Raw genomic sequence first — 19,776 nt, 5'->3', positions numbered from 1 at the left:
TTTGAATAATCTGAAGGGAAAGAGTATCATTTTCAGAGCTTCTAAAACCGCTTATGTTCCTAGAGGGCCTTCATCAGAGGATGGCCATGGCTATGGCAAAAAAAAAGTCAACTCTTCTCTTCTTTTTCTCATCACAGGAAATACATTTAAACTCCTATGACCTTTAGGATCGATACATTTCTCCTAATTGCTTTTTCTGTTACAATGTTGTATATTCCCTCTTTTTCCTGAGGGGTCAAACTATCTTCCATAGAAGAACTAGAAAAATCTTGGTAGTATTGTGGAGCCAATCCACACTGCATACAGATGTTATTTATTGTAACTTACCTCTGGTTATAACTTTATTGAAGTCAGTTGGGAGGGTCAGGAGAGGAAGAACAGATAAAGGAATAGACAATGAGCTGTATGACTTCACTAGCTCTGATCTACTGAAAAAAGGCAGTCTCCCTTGGTGACACAGATGCAGGCTTAAAACAAGTCTCTATGGCTTGGGGGCTTTATTATTTTAGATATCCGTAATTATGAGAATTCCCCTCCCCCATATCAGGGCCTGTCAATGTTTCTTTGAAATAAACAATCCTCATTTGCTTATAGGACAAACGTATTAAGCATACTCCTACAATCTAAGTCCGTTCCAAATTTACCTTTCACAACCAAGATGCTAGGGACTTGCTGTCTAAACATGTTCAGTTATTTCTTGGGGAAATTGAACAGAATCTTTTCCACACATCAATTCTAATAATTTTTTCTTGTAGAAAAGTCTTTTTGTTTTTCTAACAGCAAAGTTAACTTCAGCCTTGCTTAAGGAAAAAAATTTTTTATGCCTAGAGTGCAAATTCAAGCCATGTTACTATATTTCTCTTTTAAGTGTCGTCTAAAATGAGGATTTTGCCGAAATGTTGCTTAAGTTACCTTGAATTATAGCCATGACTAAAAAAGAAATGCCACCTCTCCTCAGTTAAATACTTGTGCTGTTAACACAGGGTGTAACGAGAAAGAAAAAATATATGAGATGTTACTTCACTAGCAAAGCAGGCGAATGTGCCAACCTGAAATCTGGTGATCTGGAGGTCTACACTAACTTAGTAACAGAGGAAGAATCTGAACCAATAAATTTTTTTAAGAGATTAAATGTCTGACTGAAAATCAGGAGTGACATTTGAAGTAACTTTTCCAGAAGGTCAACTTTATTCAAATAAAACAAAGTTACCATGTAGAAAGTTCTAAATGGTTACAAATGGAATGTGAGTAGGATTCTGAAGGAGCATTATCAATATTTGATAAAAAAAGATCCTTGCACACTGGGCTTGTTGGTAGACTTCAAGGCAACTCCTGTTTCTCTGTGATAAACTGAGAACAGCAAACTTTTTCACACTAAGCGCCAGTTGGGCCTCTTTTAATACAATGGATAACATGACTGTACTTTCCTCTTAGGAACATCATAAGTCTATAAAAAATCTTCAAGTAAAATATCTGGAAATAACTCCAAATCTCTCATGAAAGCTGTCACCTGCCCTGGTGTTAATCACCAGCTTTCTTCTGAGAGAAGTAAGAGAGAGGGCAAGCCGAGTCAACTGTGAGCTGCTGCCACATGGGGCGTGGGGAAGTGGGTCCTCACTCCCAAGGACAGGGTGAGAGTTTAGGGCTTTACTTCAGGAAGTAAATCAGCACCTGCCTCACTTCAAGCACTGCTCCTGAGGTGTGCTAGGCAGTCTGGGAAACACACACAGACACCAACGAGAACAGACACTGATGTGTGATGGAAGCTGGTCCCTGAGAAAATGGCCTGTAGGCACTGTTGGCAAAGCATTCTGAGATTTTCATTTGAGAGCTTATTAGAAAATGAGACCCAGACACACAAGGTCAAAGGTGGTAGACAGGAACACCAAGACACAGACATCTACTTGCATTCTGAGTTCTGTCATACTGTCACCTAAACCACTCTCTGAATCTGAGCATTATGGGTTTAAATTACAAGGGGGAAAGGTTAATACCAAGGCATAACCTGGTAGGTGGTTTTGAGAAAGCTGCTGCTGATTTTAAAGAAAGTAAGGTTTGCTATAACACAGGAGAATTTTTATGCATGTGTTAATGGGAAAAAGATGCTCAGCATGTGTATTTGGAATAATAACCTTTTAAAGGTTGGATGGCAGGAGAGGCTTCTTTATTCCACTTCACTAGAATGGGGGGTCCACTGTGCATTAAGCATATCTGATGTGAATGGAAAGCTGGACACACATGACATGAAGTGATGTAATCACCCAAACATCCCCCGGTGATTTGCAGTCACAGCTTGTAATCGCTCCACTAGATGCTTTCCCTTGTAACACACTGAAGTCTATGAGGTTGGGAAGGGGGCACTAAGCATGTAACTTCCAACTCTGCTGTGCAGCTGTGACTCCAGTAGAGAGTGGTGGCATGGAACACTGAGTATATGAACCCTTTGTCATTTGTCAGTAGAGAGATGACTATAAGATTTAAGACATTAAGATCCAGCAAATATGTCAAAGAGGTAAGCATCATGTTTTTATGTGCAAACTTAAGATATTCTGAAAGAAAACCCAAGCCAAAGAGCCACCCATAAACTCAAATAGGCAGGCCAGTTGATGTCTAAATAACGTCAGATCACATCATCGCTATTCATCAGGCAGACTACTGCCTGTTTCCTTCTACTGGGTTTTGTGCAGATAGTGGATACTCAGGATGAAAGACACCTATTCACCCTAAACCTAATGAGGTGAATGGATCAAGTGGTTGACTTTTCTTTGGTAGAGACAGCAACAAAGGAATCTCCCGGGCATTCTCTGTGTCAAAGCTGAGTCCACTGGTGTTACATCCTAAGAGAGCAGACACCAAAAAGGCCATCATTCCTAGAAGAAGAAATTAGCCCCACCCCAGAGCCAAGCACCCTAGACTCAACCCCACAGAGGGCATACTCACCAGCCTCTCGGGTTGCATTTCGGCTTGTTGGCTTGGGTGGAGGGACAGGGGCCTGCTTACCAGGAGCCTTGGTAATTGTTTTAATAGGAGGCACTTCGTCACCCTTGGGGCCGGCAGCGGCCCCTTTTGGAGGCACAGGTGTTTTTTTGGGCTTAGGTTTGGATGTAGGTTTAGGAAGAGCTGGAAGAGGTAGAGTAGGAGCTGCCGGTGTTTCAGAGTGGTTTTCAGGGTTCTCTACAAATGAGAAAGTGAACAGAAGCAGACTGATACAGACACACACCATACACACCATGCAAATAGAAGGAGCGAGACACAGTGCAACAGTGAGACAAACGTGCAGCTGCTTGGCCCCTGGGAACCAGTGGGCTTCTGCACCAGAAAGAGTGAAGGTTGGGGTAAAGAAGATCAAAGGCTAAAAGCCAAACTAGGGTGTGCTCTCCAGGTTCAAAAATCACTCCTGTGATAAAATAAGACTGCACGAGTGACTGTGATGAAGTTAAGTTCAGGGTGAGCGTAAATGTCCACCACCAGGGGCTGACACCAACCTCGAATCTGTGGTTGCTGGATGATGATGTGGGCATGAGCGCTAAGTTTTTAACCAAACTGAAGGACTCCAAGAGTGGCATATCAGCACATTACACACACGGCCACAGGGTGAGGCTGACAGCACAGCAATGGTTGGACTCACAGTTACCCTCCACTGAGGGACTTTCTCAGGAGAACTCAAGCCCCATCAACCTGAAAGGGATCTGTGCTCTGTCTCTGTCTCACTGTGGTCAAAAATCAATCATTTTCTAAGCTAAGCTAGAATCTGGTACAGGAAGCACAATGCACTGAATAAACTATTTTCTATTATTAAAATTTTCTCAAGTTCTCCCAGTGCACTAGGGCAGCTTCCTGTTTTACAATAACTTCCTCTGACCTTTTCAAACTGTGTCACAACTGTAGGTACTGGAGGGTGCAGAAACCAAAAAAAATATCAAATTTGTTTTGTAGTGTAAACACAAGTAATGAGTTTAAAAAGATAAACGTTAAAATTCATTTAAAAAATCATACCAAAGAAAAGAAGTCTCACACAAGATTTTTGCATAACTAGAGTAGTATTAGTTTCTCATTTTAAAAAGTGGGGATGCTGAACATTCATCCACATATTCACATCCTTATCTTTTCTAATTGTGACTAGTTAAAATTAAAATACACTTTGGGGGGGCTTCCCTGGTGGCGCAGTGGTTGAGAGCCCGCCTGCCGATGCAGGGGACACAGGTTCGTGCCCCGGTCCGGGAGGATCCCACATGCCGCGGAGCGGCTGGGCCCGTGAGCCATGGCCGCTGAGCCTGTGAGTCCGGAGCCTGTGCTCCGCAACGGGAGAGGCCACAACAGTGAGAGGCCCACGTATCGCAAAAAAAAACAAAAACAAAAACAAAAACACTTTGGGTCCAAAGAGCTAAGCAGCATTTCAAAATGGAGCACAACAAAAAGTGTAAGACAGCGTTAAGACAAGACTGAGCCTTTACTGAATATGTTCTTCTATTATCAAATGACCAAGAAAGGATTTTAATGTTGGAATGCATCACATTTTATTATTTCTTTTGTTTCATTTCTCATCCCAGTGAGTGTGAAGTGAGGACTCCTCCCCCTTTTTTTACATCTCCATCATTCTACATGTATAACTACCATTAAAATGATTGAAACTTCAGTATGTAATGAATAAAACTTTTCTTTTACCTTCCCTCAGTCATGCAACCCACTCCAGTCACTGCGGCCCAGACGGACTCCTGCACTTAATTGTACTCATTATCTGAGCTACTTAGTCAACATTTATCAGAGGCTACTTTGTATGCCTGCCTTTCTGTTTATATATCTCGTCTCTTCAACTAAGCTGCTTAGCATCCATAATACAGGAGTGGCGCTCCTAACCCACCAGGTCTGAACCACAAGGCCACTATATTGCAAGAGTCAGAGTTGAGAACAATACAAGTTGACAGTCACTGAAAACACTGTATTTTAATGTAAAACATACAAATGTACATTGATTTGCTAGTCTTTTGACTTGGGTTAGAGGCCTGTTCTTTAAGTCCATCTTTGTACCTTTAGCCCCTGGCATAATGGAGATCCACCAATAACACCATCCATGGTGAAAGCCAGTCACAGTGATCTGCACCACTTGGTATCTTAATTCTCTCTCCTGCTACAAAGCCTCACACCTCTTATCCTGTGCCTTCATGGCATATTACTGAAGGATCTTTTTTCTGTCTGCCTAAGGTTTTTAAATTCTAAAGTTATATCCCAAAGAATCCAGTTTCTGAGTTTGGGAGGGAGATGGTTCACTCTATGACAGCTGGAAATGACAATTCCTACTGGGTTGAGAATGTACATACTACACGCAAACTTCCGGCTACTCCTGGAGAAGCGTGGTCCACTCCTCCCTCCTCTGTAAATTCTATCAAATTATCTGTGTGTGTTTGCCATATGGCCAATGTTTATGTTTACTCTGCAGTGATTCCTAACGGGTATATGTGTGTGTGTATGTGTGCGTGAGCACACGCACGCAAACAGTATACTTTTCTGACTAAATTATAAACTGCTTTTGTCTGAAATTTTATATTCCATCAAGCAAGATGCTCTAAACATTATGTCTATTCAGTGAATGTGACTGATCAGCTGATAGTTACTAACACACACACACACACACACACACACACACACACATCCGTGGGAAGTGAACTCTTGTATCTGGGAGATAATGAATAATGTCAAGAGGTATTTTTTACTATTAGCATACGATCTGAAGAAAAGACGTAAATTGGTGGTGTACAGAAGTATTACCTTTTCAAGAGAAGGTTAAGAAAGGGCTGCCTATGCACTCTGGCTTGATGAGGATACTACATCTCATAACAATGGTCTGGAGGTGAGCTATTGACTACACTTCCAAATTTGCCTCCTTCCACCACATGGAGAGTCGAGTCCAAAAACACTTAGAGCAAATCTGAGAACTGCAGGCGGCCTTCACTTTGCCTAGAATGCATTTGCCCCCATTCCTCTCCTTTGTCTGACTGCATCCTTCTTATCTCCTCCAGGTCTCAGTTTAGAAATATCTTCCTCTTAAGACCCAATTTTGGTCCCACTTGCAAGCTCCCTGGTTTTCTGTCCTCGGGCCTCCCAGAGCACTTTTCATCTTGTATTACAATTGCCTGTGTACGTGCTGGTCTCCACATAGGTCACGATCTGCTTGAAGGCAAAGGCTGTTTCTTATGCACAGTGCGCTCGTTCCCTGGCCCCCATGGCTGCCCTTCATGCTCACGTGGGGAACAAATGCAGGTAAGATACTTGTTACTTCATGGAAAGGCCTCTACAATGACTCAACAGAAATAATATTGGATACTTTTCAGATTTCTCATATTTAATACCAAGCTATATTTAACAGATTGCAGATCAGTTTTTCTGCTTATATATAGATTTATTGATAAGGAATAATGGGAGACTAAGAGGCCCGAAGGCCTTCAGGAAAAAGTTTCCAGTGTTGGACAGAAGAGGCCCAAGACCACCACCCTAACTCAGAATCAGGTGCCCTCAGGAGCCCCAGGAACACCACGTGTCCTACGTAGAACCTGCCCCCAGAGCAGTGGGAAGGCCACTTGACATTTGTTTTGTTTTCTTTGACGCTGATGTTTCAAATATTAAAGTACTGACGTGCTGTCTCAAAAAGAGATACAAGCATCTAGGATGGTATGTGATTTGGCTTTGCAAATATAACCAGTTAATATATGAAAAGAAGTTCTTGGGTAAGTTGACTTAATGCAAAAGGAAGGGGCACACTGCACCCCAAAAAAAAGGGTAAACTGAGAACATGGGAGAGTAGATTTGCACGGTAGTAAGTTCAAATATGAAATGAGATCAAAAGAGGAGCAGAGGTAAGAGTAACTCTTAAGCTGTTTTTTCAGTCTTAAATGCTGTCTTTCCAGAGCAACGAATGGTTTGTTTATAAGATATTTTCTATTTAACAGGATACTCCATGATGTTGGTCAGGAGTGACATTCTTTTTACTGTCAGGAAGTGGTTTCCATACCAAATGCTTCCCCTCACTCAGTGTGGCTCCAGCGGGGGGCCACTGTCTACATAGCGAGTGGGAGGCTCCTCTGTCTTACTGGTGCTGGGGCACCATGTCCAGCCTTCCCATCTCCTTATGTACAGACCAGCCAAGCAAGACGTTATCTTGGACCTTATTTGACCAAAAAGAACTGAATGTACTAATCCAAAGAAAAAATAAGAAAACAAAAACATCTCTCAAATATCCATGAACCTATGAAGCCTGCCATCTTTTTGGAACATCAGGCCTGCTGGTTTAATTAACATTAAACTGTCAGCAACTTTTTATTAGGCTGATAAGGGAAATACGGCCTTTGAAGTCCGTCCAGTCCACTGACTGACATTCCACACGGACCAGGCAAGCACTAGAGATGGCACTGTTACATAATGAAGGATGTGATTTTGAATGTGAAAAGGCTGTAGCAGGGACAAAGCACAGATGGATTTGAAATTTAACAACATGGTGAGACAGGACAGTTGGACTAAAAAATAAAAAAGTAAAAAAAGAAATCACTGCATTTCAACTGAAAACTCTTAAACTCTATTCAAGTCTGTTTTATGTTCCAGGAATATTATCATTAAAAATTTTAATTTCTCATAATCAGTTATGAAAAATCAACTAACATATGATCTTAAGCATAACCAGAGCCCTTCAATGGAAACACTAAGTAAAGCCCCATGAGTACCATACTTAATATGGAATAAAGCAAAATAATAAATTTCCAACAGATTGTTAATAGAGGCTTCTAAAATTTTTAAAGGCTAATTTATATTCAAATAATAAGAGGTTATGCACTTCCTGAGAAGATGATTTTAAGTTGTGTCTGTCAAATGTTCTTTTGTTCCCTTTGCCTTTGGAGGATTTGGGTCAAGAACAGAGGAAGAGAAGTTTCCTTCCAGCAGTTTCTAAGAGTTCTCAAAATGCCTAGAGAGCCCAAACTAGGTTTGACAAATTTATGCCATCCAGCTCAGAGGCAGACATTATGGAAAAACAGCATGTTTTCTGAGGATTCATTTCTATGCAGCAGGAAATCATCTAGAGTCTCCCAACAAAGCATTACCTTACGGGGGTTTCAGTTCAGGTTTGCATAAGTAAGGGGCTTGGGGGGTTCCTGCAACCGTGATAGGAATGGTATGGAGATGTAGTCAATCAGTGACCAGGAACTTGTTCTGGGGGTCCTTGATAGACAAGTATTTTGCAGTTCTGCAATCTACCATAGTATTCCACTTTGGAAACCAAAGTCTCTAAAGAAGGCTTCAGGGAATGGCATAATTGCCTCTGGCGTATTTTGAAATTTCCAATTGCACAGACAAATCATGGAGCAGAGGTTATGGCCATTCCAGCAACCAGAATCCCTGGCATTACTGGGAACTATCCTGGGTCTCCCAGAAATGCCTGAACCTGGACCAGAACTTACAGTGTTGGGTGTGCGGATGCCACCAGCCAAGCTCCCACTTCTAAAGAGATAATGCTGGGCTGAGCGAGCCATCTTGTTATGCTGTTCCTCCAAGCTGAGCTGCTATAATTTGAAAGTAACCAGCAGAGAAAGATGTTCAGACTGCTGGCTTTTTTTTTTTTTTTAAAAAGATACTGAGGGGCTTCCCTGGTGGCGCAGTGGTTAAGAATCCACCTGCCAATGCAGAGGACACAGGTTTGAGCCCTGGTCCAGGAAGATCCCACGTGCCACAGAGCAACTAAGCCCTTGTGCCACGACTACTGAGCCTGCGTGCCACAACTACTGAAGCCCGCACGCCTAGAGCCCAAGCTCCACAACAAGAGAAGCCACTGCAGTGAGAAGTCCACGCGCCACAACCAAGAGTAGCCCCCGCTCGCTGCAACTAGAGAAAGCCCGCATGCAGCAACGAAGACCCAATGCAGCCAAAAATAAATCAATAAAATAAATTAAAAAAAAAAAAAAAAGATACTGAGAAAAAGCTCCTGAGGAAAGGATAACATTCCCAGACATCTCTAATGATAGAAGAGGCCAACCCCTCCGATTCTTACTATTAATTAGCCCCCTTTAATAAAACATTAAATGATGTGCTTATAAAATGGATGTAGCTACCTGAGGAAACCATCCAATTTCTCTTTGCTAGTTATCATTTCTCTCCTCTTTGTATTTGCAGAACTCCTCTCTACTGGTCTTAGGGTCACTATCTGAAGCCTAAGACCTGCTTCTCAACTTTGAGCTGTAAAAGAATATGGGGTTTCTCTTGATTTTACCTTTCTTATCTTCTGCCTTTTCCTCCAGAGGTGGTGCTTTTTCAGCTACAGAGCCATTACCTTCTTCAGATTTTACTACATTTTCCTCTCGGGTAGATTCCTCTCCGATGGGTATCATGTGCCCGTTTGAATTTTCAAAGTTAACTGTTACATCTCCATCTAAAAATGGGGAGAGAAACACCTAGATGTCTAACTTGATGGAACCAAATTTTCCAGTTACTAGGACTGTAGGGTTCAGGTTTATGTTTCAGACCTGGGAACCAAATACATCCTGGACTATTTTCACCATGTTTTACTGAATAATTCATGCAAATGAAAGAGCTAGAAAATTCTTAGGCTTGGGGGAAAGAAGCTATGGAGGGCGTATCCAGGAGCCATCTCAAGACAGTTAGGAACGATTAACCTAATTATAAAATATCCCTAGGCAGGAGAGTCCCTCTCTTCTTGGGCTTAGTTTTGGTTGAAGTCAATACTTAGGAGTCTCTTTGTCATTCAGAAACTGACCTGTGAAAAAAGGAATCTGAAAAATGGAATAAACATTTTTAACAAGCACCAAAAACACAAGGTGAATGCAAATACACAAATAACATGAAATGCAACTACACATACAAACGATTAGTGGGAGAATATGAACATTTCCAAGCACCACTGTCTCCAGAATATTACATCCATGACATGTTAACTTTACACAGTAATATAACTGCTACTCTATTCAGGGAAAGATGGCAGTAAGGCTAACTGTATTTTCATTTTCCTATTTATGGAAATATTAAAATGTACTCAGGGAATTGTCATATATAGCTGACCAGGAAGTCTTTAAGTTGGGCTAATAATAATTTGAAAACATTAGGAAAAAAATGTAAATAAAGCAATTACAGGGGAATTAAAAAAAAATCACAACTGAAATTAAAATTTATGTTATCTAAATCACAAATAAGTAATTTTAACACCCCTGAATGTTTATAAATTCCTAAGAGTTTCTAAAGTGAGAGAGATTTTGCTGAAACTCTTAATTCAGTGATGCTTGAAAACTTAACCGTAGCTCATATCAGGAAAATTTTAACAAGCTGTGCTGCCACTGTAAAAGTGAAATTAATGATTGGAAGTTTTTACTTAGCAAACTTGAAGAAATGCATGATTAGAGCTGATTTTATACAATTTTTGATTAATCTTATTCTGGCAATTATTCTAAAACAGAGACCATCTCCCAAGTTTTCATTAAATATGACTGAATTGCTTTGGCTTAACAATAAAATCCATTGGCCTTATTGACAAAAACAAGCATGGCATTTTAATAAGTAAAATACATGTCACAGAATTATGTCATACTTAAAATGAACAACTGTTCCTTAGTCACGTTAACTTCCAAGTACCTATAATCCGATTCCTGTATAAAACTAAAATAGACAATAATTGAAGGCAATGCCATTGCAAGTAGATCTCAACTATTTCAATAAAATTAAGGTAATGATTTTTAAAAGACTATACAACAGACCAACAAGAAAACAAAAGATTCTTAGTTCTTATTACTGGATCCCAAGAAATTTGCTAGTTAAAAAAAGAGGGAGGGGAGACACAATATAATGTCCAGGTACTGGATTCAGAAAAACAAAAAATAATATAAGAACGGAAAATTCCAGACAAAATAGAAAACCACTTCTTTATATAAAAATCCTCAATTTTTAGGTAACCCAAATATAAATTTACCTTTATTTTCTGACTTTAGTCGGTAATGAAAACATGTTGAAATCATGTTAATGACAATTTAATTGTTTTAACCATTATTACATTACAAATTCTTTAGTAGACTAAATAACTAATTTTTAAAATTCAGAACAAAAAACCTAGAGAGAAAATTAAATAATTGTGGGCACAAGAAGAAATTGGATTATCACATGATAGAAAGAAATAATCAACAATGTAGAAAGATACTTACTCTGAGATATAAAGCTAAAGTATAGGAAATAATAGAAAAAGGAGTCATGTTTGTAATAAATACGGAATTCAAGAATAAAACAGAGGAGAACTGAAGTTATTATTAATTAATTGGTGTGTGTATTGAAAAGGTTTTCTAGTTTTGTGTATTATTTTTATCAATAGAATTAAAATAAGTCAAGTCCTTGATATAGTTTATGTATGTAAGTAAAGTACAAGCTCAGCAAAGGAAGGCAAGACAAGATGCTGAGCCAGGCTGCAGGTTACAGTAAGATGTGCCCACTCCAAGTCTTACAGGAGCATTTGTATGCAAAGGAAGGAGAAAACTCAGACAAGAGTCGTAAGCTTAAAGTAAACCAAGAGATAAAGCACACAGAAATAAGTAGTTAAATAAGAAGCATGAGAGTATTTGAGGGATTTCCCTCTTTCTGGTAAACTGGTACATTGGGGATACAGTTAACAGAGGAACAGAGACAAGAAGAAAATCATGCAAGAATAGAAGCTGAGTGACTCATTAGAAGGTTAAAGAGGACACCATGGGAGAAAAAGAAAGGAGGCTGTTATGCAGGCAAAAGCATCTACGTGCCTTCATGTTAAAACTAAGGGAAGAGATGGAAGCTAAGAACCAGAAGATGACTAAACTTGGACCAGACCATGGACTTCTCAGGAGAGAAGGCCAATCACTGAATTTTTAGATTGAAGTTAGATTTTGGCATAAAAATGGTCATCTAAAAGGAATAATAATAGCTGGGAGTGAAGGTATGGGGTGGAATGGGATGAGGTCAAATCCAGGGTAGCTGGCGGGATTTTAAAAGTCTATTTGGCTCACTGAATAAAGGGCATAATTGACAAGCACTGTCAAGAGCTAAGACAAGGTCCAGAACATCAAGGCAAAGAATGAACCTTCACTGGCAGAAGAGACGAGGTTTTCACCAAGCACAGCAGCTTCCAGTCTCTGGCTAGAGCTGAAAACAGACCAAAATTCTCAAGGTAATTGTTTTTGGAAAAATGACAGAAAACTATTTTCCCCAGCCCTTGGCTGAAAGTGGGGAAGGGCTCTATTTACAATAAGCCTCACTGGGAACTTCTAAGTATTTGGTAATTTCTGTAGTTCTATATAGGGACCATGCAAAAAGTAGAAAGTAAGACTCTGTAATTGATGACTTCCCAAACATTAAACCTACTATACTATGTTTAGGTTAAAGACTGTTTGTTATTTTATGTTTTAAAACTTTTCAAGTTCGGTCTGCAAACATTCAATAAAAAGATCCAATAGAGTCAGATTTCTGGAAAGTAAGTATATGAAATTGTAATCCATCTTGCAAATAGTTTAACAGATTAGGCAAAATAAAACCAAGCAATATTAAGCATTTCTTTCAGCTGACCACTGCCACTTGTCTTTAGAAAAAGTAAACGCTTTTCTAGCTATAATTTTTAATTGGGTAAAAAAAGAGGCCTTTAGTCTCTAACTTTAATACTCATTAACAGTTTTGATCAGAAATTTTTCCTTTCTTTGAAAAGGTTTCCAAATAAAGGACACCAAAACAGTGCACTGGCCCACGCTATAAAGGTGATGGCCCAGCACTGAGCTTTCGGTGGACATGTAATTTCTCTGCCGTCTCCTGGGAGATTAGGGAGGAAGCAAACTTTGATGCCAGTAGCAAGCCCACCTTCAAGTACAAAAATGTTAAGGATGTACATTTTTTATTTCTAAAAGTCCCAGGAAGGAAATGACTAGCTTCAAGGTAATAGAAAACTAGGGACTACTTTAAGTTCCTTCATAAAATGGAGTGAGAAAAGTACAATAAATAAAATACCTAAAATTTTGAGGGCTCAAGAAAAATGGCAGTATTCACTCCAGACGTCCCTATTTTCTCTGCAAGAGTAAAACAGTAAAGCATCTCCTAGCTCCTTCTAGAATATTCAGATGTTGGGAAAAGCGTGGCATTTGGATTTACAAATAGTGAATGCCAAAAGAGGTTAAGCTCTTTGCAAGGAATATATATCAGGAAATGAGAAGAACTATTATTTCAATTCCAAATCAACAGCATTTTATTTGTGCCTATAAAAGCACAATAATAATATTTTACCCCAGTAAATGTTTGGAGGGGTGGGGTGAGAAAAGGCATGAGGTAAGTCAGCAATGTTGCAACAAAAATTTCCTTTAGTTTTATAGTAGTGGGAGCAATGAAAATCATTCAGTACTATTTACTTGGAGAAATAACCATCTTGGTATTTCTTTTGAGGGTCTATCTCAGTTTCTATCTAATCCTTGTCTTTTTGAGAAAGATTCCCCCTTGAGAGGATAGAGGAAAAAAGGGAGGAAGATTAGAGGTAGGGGAAAAAACACTAGAAAATAATAATTGTTAGTGATATGGTGAAAGAGAGCTAGATTCAAAGAAATGAAAAGAGAACAATGCTGGGAAAATTACTTGAGAGAACACATAAAGCAGATTAATTTAATTTGCCCATTAATGCTTATTGACCGTACATTTGAGTGTATTACAGAGTATAAAGGACGAGAGGTCTGTTTACCATCTCTTTTCTCTCTTTCTTTTCTTTTACTGGTAGACTTAAGAAACCAAGAGGCATGAGCCAAGCTAAAACTTTGCATTTACTTAAACAATTGAGTTTACTTGTACAGACAGATTGAAGCTCAAGAATAGAGAATGAATCATGTAAGCATTTGTATCTTATCTGTATCTCCTGCCACAGAGTAGCTTTGTAAAGCTTTAGGTTTAGGGTGACATATGGTGAAGGACTCACCAAAAAGGTCCTTGAATTTCTTCTCTAGAAAACCTTAGATTCTCTGCAGCCCACAAAGGCATTCTGAATTAAAGCAAGATTCTCAGAGTGTGGTACTTTATTTCCCAAAGACCATGATCATCTTAAATTTCAAAAGAAAATGAAAGAAAGACCAAAGAAGGAAGGATCAAATTATTTTAAATGTATGATTAATTTCCTCACCTTGATCAGGCAATTCCTTAAGAACTCCCCTTCTTATCAGCTCCTCTCTACTTTGTCTTGTAGAAATCTTCCTTTCTAATACTTTTAAAAAGAATAAGCACAAGTAAGAATCAAGTCATTGCTTAAAATAATTATGAAAAACATTTCAAGTAGAATTGAGCATATTCATTCTGTTGACTTGAGGGCTCAAACCCCAGTTTTTCTGGTTGCCTAGCAAACCACACGATTGGAATCAACATAATTAGGACAGGGCAAATAACCCTAGCCCAAGACCTAAAGCTCAGCCACTGAGCCTCGTCTTCCAAATAACAGAAATGTGGCCAAGAATCCAGACACATTATCCAGTCAACTATGGGGCACCGAGGCTACTTCTCACTTGGAAATACTCCTTTCTTTAGTAATGATGCAATTCTAAAACACAGGCATCTACGAATGTGCAATGTATGAATGCGCTTACATGGAAAATAAACTTTCAGTAGACACTCAGGTAACTCATCTGAACCCCAGACAGAAGGGACTACTTTTCTAGTGTTTTCTTTCTCACATCATCTATTACAAAAGTCCAACATTTCTGTAATTCTTTTCCCTGCCATACTCACAAGTTCTAGAGTGTTCTGGTATATCCCCTGACAAATTCCAAGTCTTGAGAGCATGCAGTTAATTCATGTTTTCATAGTATGTAAAGGAATGGGAATCTCAACACTGACTCCTTCGTCTGGAAGAAATTAAATTCCTGGTACAACTTCAGAACGGAGTTTAGGAGCTCAGGGTGGGACTTCAGTAGTATTCACCTTATATGTCTATAATATTAGTTCCTAAACCCTACATGTCTATATGACCACTAGTTCCATTCCCCCCTTTCAAGGGCCAAGAAGGTGGTATGATGGGGTCATACCATCTTCTAATACTTTGAGCCAACATTCCTCGAAATGCATTCTGCTAAACTCTATTCCCTCTGGATGTCCTGTTCAAGAAAGCACCTTGACACCTAAAACAGGGCCAGAGAAGGGATCTACCTAGGGCTCTTTGGGGAAAAGGAAAGGTACATTGGTGGAGAGTGGGTATGCACAGTGGGACTAGATTCTGACCCCCCCCCCTAAAATTCCTACCCCTGGCTTCATAATTTGCAAATCCTAAAGTCACCCCGGACAACATAATTTCAAGACGTAAACGAAACCCCATTGCCCCAAGCCACACCCTCACACATACTGAGAACGTGTTTTTTGGGGGGTGCTCCAGGTGGCCTGATGCTAGGACACTGGGTGGGGGAGGGAGGGACGTGCCTTGGACCAGCAGCTTTGTATTAAGCGATGACACGAGCCCCAGAATAGTAACACTTACTAGTCTCTTAAAGAAATTGGATTTTTTTCCCCCTTCCTGATAACTAGGAATTATGTATCTTGGTTGCCAGAAAAGTCAGAGAAAAGGTTGATATTTACCATAGATTTCATATAATTCATGGATGAAATCTGTTTCCTCCTTCTAAGCAAGTGACCTGACTTCATTTATATTTTATGTATAGCATATGTGTACTCTTTGTTCTAAGTTTTGTCCAACTTTTTTTTTTTGGTTAGACTCAGAATGTAAACAAACAAGAAAATGAATAAATGAGTGAGTAAATGAATGAAAGGTCAAAAGAATGATACTGAACATCTCACTGGTTCACTTGGAGACACACACAGAAACCCCACGTCCCTTTAGGTCACTCACGCAGCCCCACTCTCCACCACCCCTTGCAGAAGCAAGTGACAACAGCTCACTGAAATGCTGGCGATTTCGACAGACAAAGTTACCTGGGTATGGGGGGTCAGCAGGAGCTGTTCCTTTATGGGAGCTTTTATGTAAAAAGAGCACCATTGCTTAAAGGCAGCTCCAGCGTGTTCAGGTTTTGTCAAAGAGGAGAGAACCCCGGTCAGCACAGGAAGCCAAACAACAGCACCCACAATGCCACTGGGGCACTGCGGAGACTGTGTGAGGGGTTCAGTAGGACCCTGACCACTGCAGTCTCACGAGATTGTAGGACCCATTCACACCTGACTGGGCCTCCAGGGGGAGCAGGCCTCTGAGACCTCTCACAGCAGTATCTCAGCCCCTACTCCTGGGGGTGGGCCCAGAGACCCCCCCCCCCAGCTGTGCTGCACTAAGCTTGAGGCTGCAGGCACCACTGGGCACAGGATGAGCCCACATCCTGGGAAACTGAAGGCACTGCCTATTCAGAACACAGTCAGTGCGGCTGTCTGCCCCTGGCTCTTAGGAAACAGAGCTTCTAATTGTTTGCTCCTCTGGTAAAGTGGCCTAAAACAAAATAGTTGTCAGAAGTCTTGGATGCTAGCTCCAGAACTTCCACGGCCAGTTGTGTGATGTTGGGAGCTCTTCAAGTTCCAAGGCCCCTGACCGATTATCTGTAAATCGAGGGATGAGATTCAATGGCTGCTAAAGGACAGGTGGTCTAGCTCAAATAGTGGGTGATCCTGGATCACTAATCAAGGCCATTCTGTAATCTCTGCCTTGGGCACCTTTTAAAAGCTTTCATATTTGAACTTAAAAAAAAAAAAAAAATCATCAGAGAGCCCGAAAATATCCCCTTGTTTCTGCCTTTCCATTATGGATCCCAGAGGATGCTTTAGTTTAGTGTTAAGTTTTCTGTTGCTTTAATTCTAACTTAATCTCAGCTAAAAATCCCTCCTCTTTCTTCCGTGTAAATACTGGAGCTAGACCTCGGCAGCTTGGCTTCCTGCCAAGAATCAAACTCCACTGCTTTGTTCTTTTGCTCTACCTCCTATAAAGGGGCCCTGATAGGAAAATGCCTTTGGCTATTTGTTTGGTCTTTGGCTGAGGGCAATTTTAACACATAATGCAGATATCTGTGTCCTGGGCCAAGGAGAACAAACTGCAGGCAACTAAGCACGGAAGGTATTTTGTCAAGGCACCAAGTTCCAACCACCGTACTCCCAGAACAAGTATCTCACTCTTCATCTTTTAAAATATGTGCCTCATGTTTACAGAGTGTCTGTGTGTTTGCAGAACACATTCACTGGACACTTTTTCATGGGCTCAGAAGTGTTTTGCATTGGAATGAATCCGCGAGGTCATTCTAGTCCAACATGCCACACAAAGCAGAAGTCCTTTCAGGAACATTCCTAAGATGTGCTCACCTGCCTGAAGACATTCGGAGGCAGGAGGGTCCTTTTGTGGCAGAGCCCCCTCCAGTTCTCCATTGCCCTCACTTTTAGGAAGGATTACCTCATCAGGAGCCAAAATCGCACTCCCTCCTTGTAACTTTGGCCCATTAGTCAAGCCCACGCTCCCCACAGCTCTAGACTTGAGCCAGTCATCTGTGAGTGGAAAACAGCAAGAGTGACTCTGGGTCCACTGAGAGCAAAGTGGGTCATGGAAGCCTCCTAGAATCTGATCCCAAGTATCCACCAGCTGCTCTTCGACTCTGAAGCTCACACTCATCTGCTCAACAACAGCAATAATGCTGGTGCGGGGCGGGCGGGGGCGGGGGGGAGCGGTTCTCACTCACAGCTGTAGCATACCCAGAATCTTGCTGGGTAAGAGACTTAGCAGGACACAGATCACTGAATGTAATAGCTGGGCTTCTCCATTAAAAGTATTCTTGCCAGTTGAGTAAATGCCTCATGGTTACTCAGTTTTATCCTAATTGAAAAAGCATGTGTGATTTTTACTGCAAGGCCAAGCAAAACCATGATTTCTTTTTTTATATAGTTGATTTACATTAGTGTATTAGTTTCAAGTGTACAACATAGTGATTCAATATTTTTATGGATTATACTCCATTTAAAGCTATTACAAAATTGGCTATATTTCCCTGTGCTGTACAATATATTCTTATTGTTTATTTCTTTTATATGTAGTAGTTTCTATCTCAATCCTCTACTCCTATCTTGCCCCTCCTCCCTTCCCTCTCCCCACTGGTAACCACTAGTGTGTTCTCTATCTCTGTGATCTGTTTCTGTGTTGTTGTATTCATTCGTTTTATTTTTTAGATTCCACATATAAGTGATAACATACAGTACTTTTCTTTCTCTGTCTGACTTATTTCACTAAGTATAATAACCTCTAGGTCCATCAACATTGCTGCAAATGGCAGGATTTCATTCTTTTTATGGCTGAGTAATATTCCATTGTAAATATATACCACATCTTCTTTATCCATTCATCCGCTGATGGACAATTAGGTTGCTTCCATATCTTAGCTATTGTAAGTAATGCTACTATGAACATTGGGGTGCATGTATCTTTTCGAATTAGTGTTTTCGTTTTCTTTGGATATATTCCCAGGAGTGGAACTGCTGATTATACGGTAGTTCTATTTTTAGTTTTTTGAGGAATCTCCCTACTCTTTTTCACAGTGGCTGCACCAATTTACATTCCCACCAAGAGTGGAAGAGGGTTCCCTTTTCTCTACATCCTTGCCAGTATTTCTTTGTGCAGAACCATGATTTCTGTTTTATTCCCCACTTTGGGTGAATTAAAGTTCTGACAGTTCAATCCTGATTACAACAGTTCATGTTCTCTCCAAGTGAAGGAAGCACTGTGTCCCATTTTCCTGACTTCATACCTATACTCTGGTTTTTCAAGTGTTTGAAAGGGACCACTCTTCCAAAAACTGCCAATGGCTGTCCATCTCACATTGAATAACATCTCAACTCTTTGGCATGGTCCCTAAGATGCCCCACTCCCTACTCCAGGATGGCCCTCCCCCAACCTGATCCGCTCCTAATCACTCCCTACTGGCTCTCTCTGCTCCAGCCCCTCCAGCCCCTGCTGCTTCTCACCTGGGGCAAACTCCTGCCTGGGGGCCTCTGGCGTTACTGGGATGCGATTTTTCAGAACCCCACATGGCTCATTCCATCCCTCACTTCCTTCAAACCTTTGCTCAAAGGTCACCTTATTAGAAGTCCCTTCCCTGCTCCTTCTCCAATCTTTATCCTTCTTCTTAACCTGCAAACTGTGTCCTGACCTCTGACATGGGACCTACTAACTTTGTGTAAGTGTAGTCTCCATGAGAACCGAAACTCTGTTTCATTGACGGCTGTATCCCCAACAGTGCTTTCTTTGCAGGTTGCTGGCACTCAGAGAAAAAAAAAAGTGTATTTGTTGAAAACAATGGATTAAAAGAAATAGGCTAAACAAAAAGAAAATAGGCTAACAATGGTCTTATTTTCTGCCCCTTCCCCACCTCCAGGGTAGGAGAGAGCAAGCGAGACCTGTGGCAAAACTGTAAGAACAAGAGTCTTCAGTCTTCTCCCAACTTGACTGCTTGGCTGGACCAGCCCAAGGGAAAATCCTCAGCTCTCTGTCCTATGGCTCATCTGAAAAAGTCCCTGTATGCTCTGAAGAAGGGAGGTCACAGTGTGTAGAGGGCAGACACCAGCCAACTAGCAGGGTGTAGCACACGATTGGGCTCATCATAAATTATAAGTGATTTATGATGTCCTTCTGGGCATGGAGCCTGCATTCAGGAGAGGAGGCTGGGGCATATGCCGCCAGCTCCTTTCTGTGGATGCATGGGCCAAGATTTTATATTACTCTGGAAGTATCTGTGAGAGTAAATCTTGCAGTCCACAAGCCACTTGTGTTTTCTTTTGGCAGGGGAA

At 40.7% G+C, this 19,776-nt stretch overlaps 1 protein-coding gene across 3 annotated transcripts in view; it reads right to left on the bottom strand.

The window, feature by feature from the left end:
• Positions 1–19,776, bottom strand: part of PHACTR2 (phosphatase and actin regulator 2) — a 198,391-nt gene that overhangs the window by 40,677 nt on the left and 137,938 nt on the right. For 2 of the 3 annotated variants that reach the window (XM_007450313.1, XM_007450315.1), the window contains 3 exons: positions 14,153–14,233; positions 9,251–9,409; positions 2,941–3,174 (listed from right to left, as the gene is read on the bottom strand). In XM_007450313.1, coding sequence (XP_007450375.1) covers positions 2,941–3,174; positions 9,251–9,409; positions 14,153–14,233 — 474 coding nt within the window. The remainder of the gene's footprint in view (positions 1–2,940; positions 3,175–9,250; positions 9,410–14,152; positions 14,234–19,776) is intronic. The other variant, XM_007450314.1, reaches the window with a different exon arrangement.

This window comes from Lipotes vexillifer, unplaced genomic scaffold (genome assembly GCF_000442215.2).
Source record: "Lipotes vexillifer unplaced genomic scaffold, Lipotes_vexillifer_v1.1 scaffold112, whole genome shotgun sequence".
Lineage (NCBI taxonomy): Eukaryota > Metazoa > Chordata > Mammalia > Artiodactyla > Lipotidae > Lipotes > Lipotes vexillifer.
This window is presented reverse-complemented; position numbering and strand designations above follow the sequence as displayed.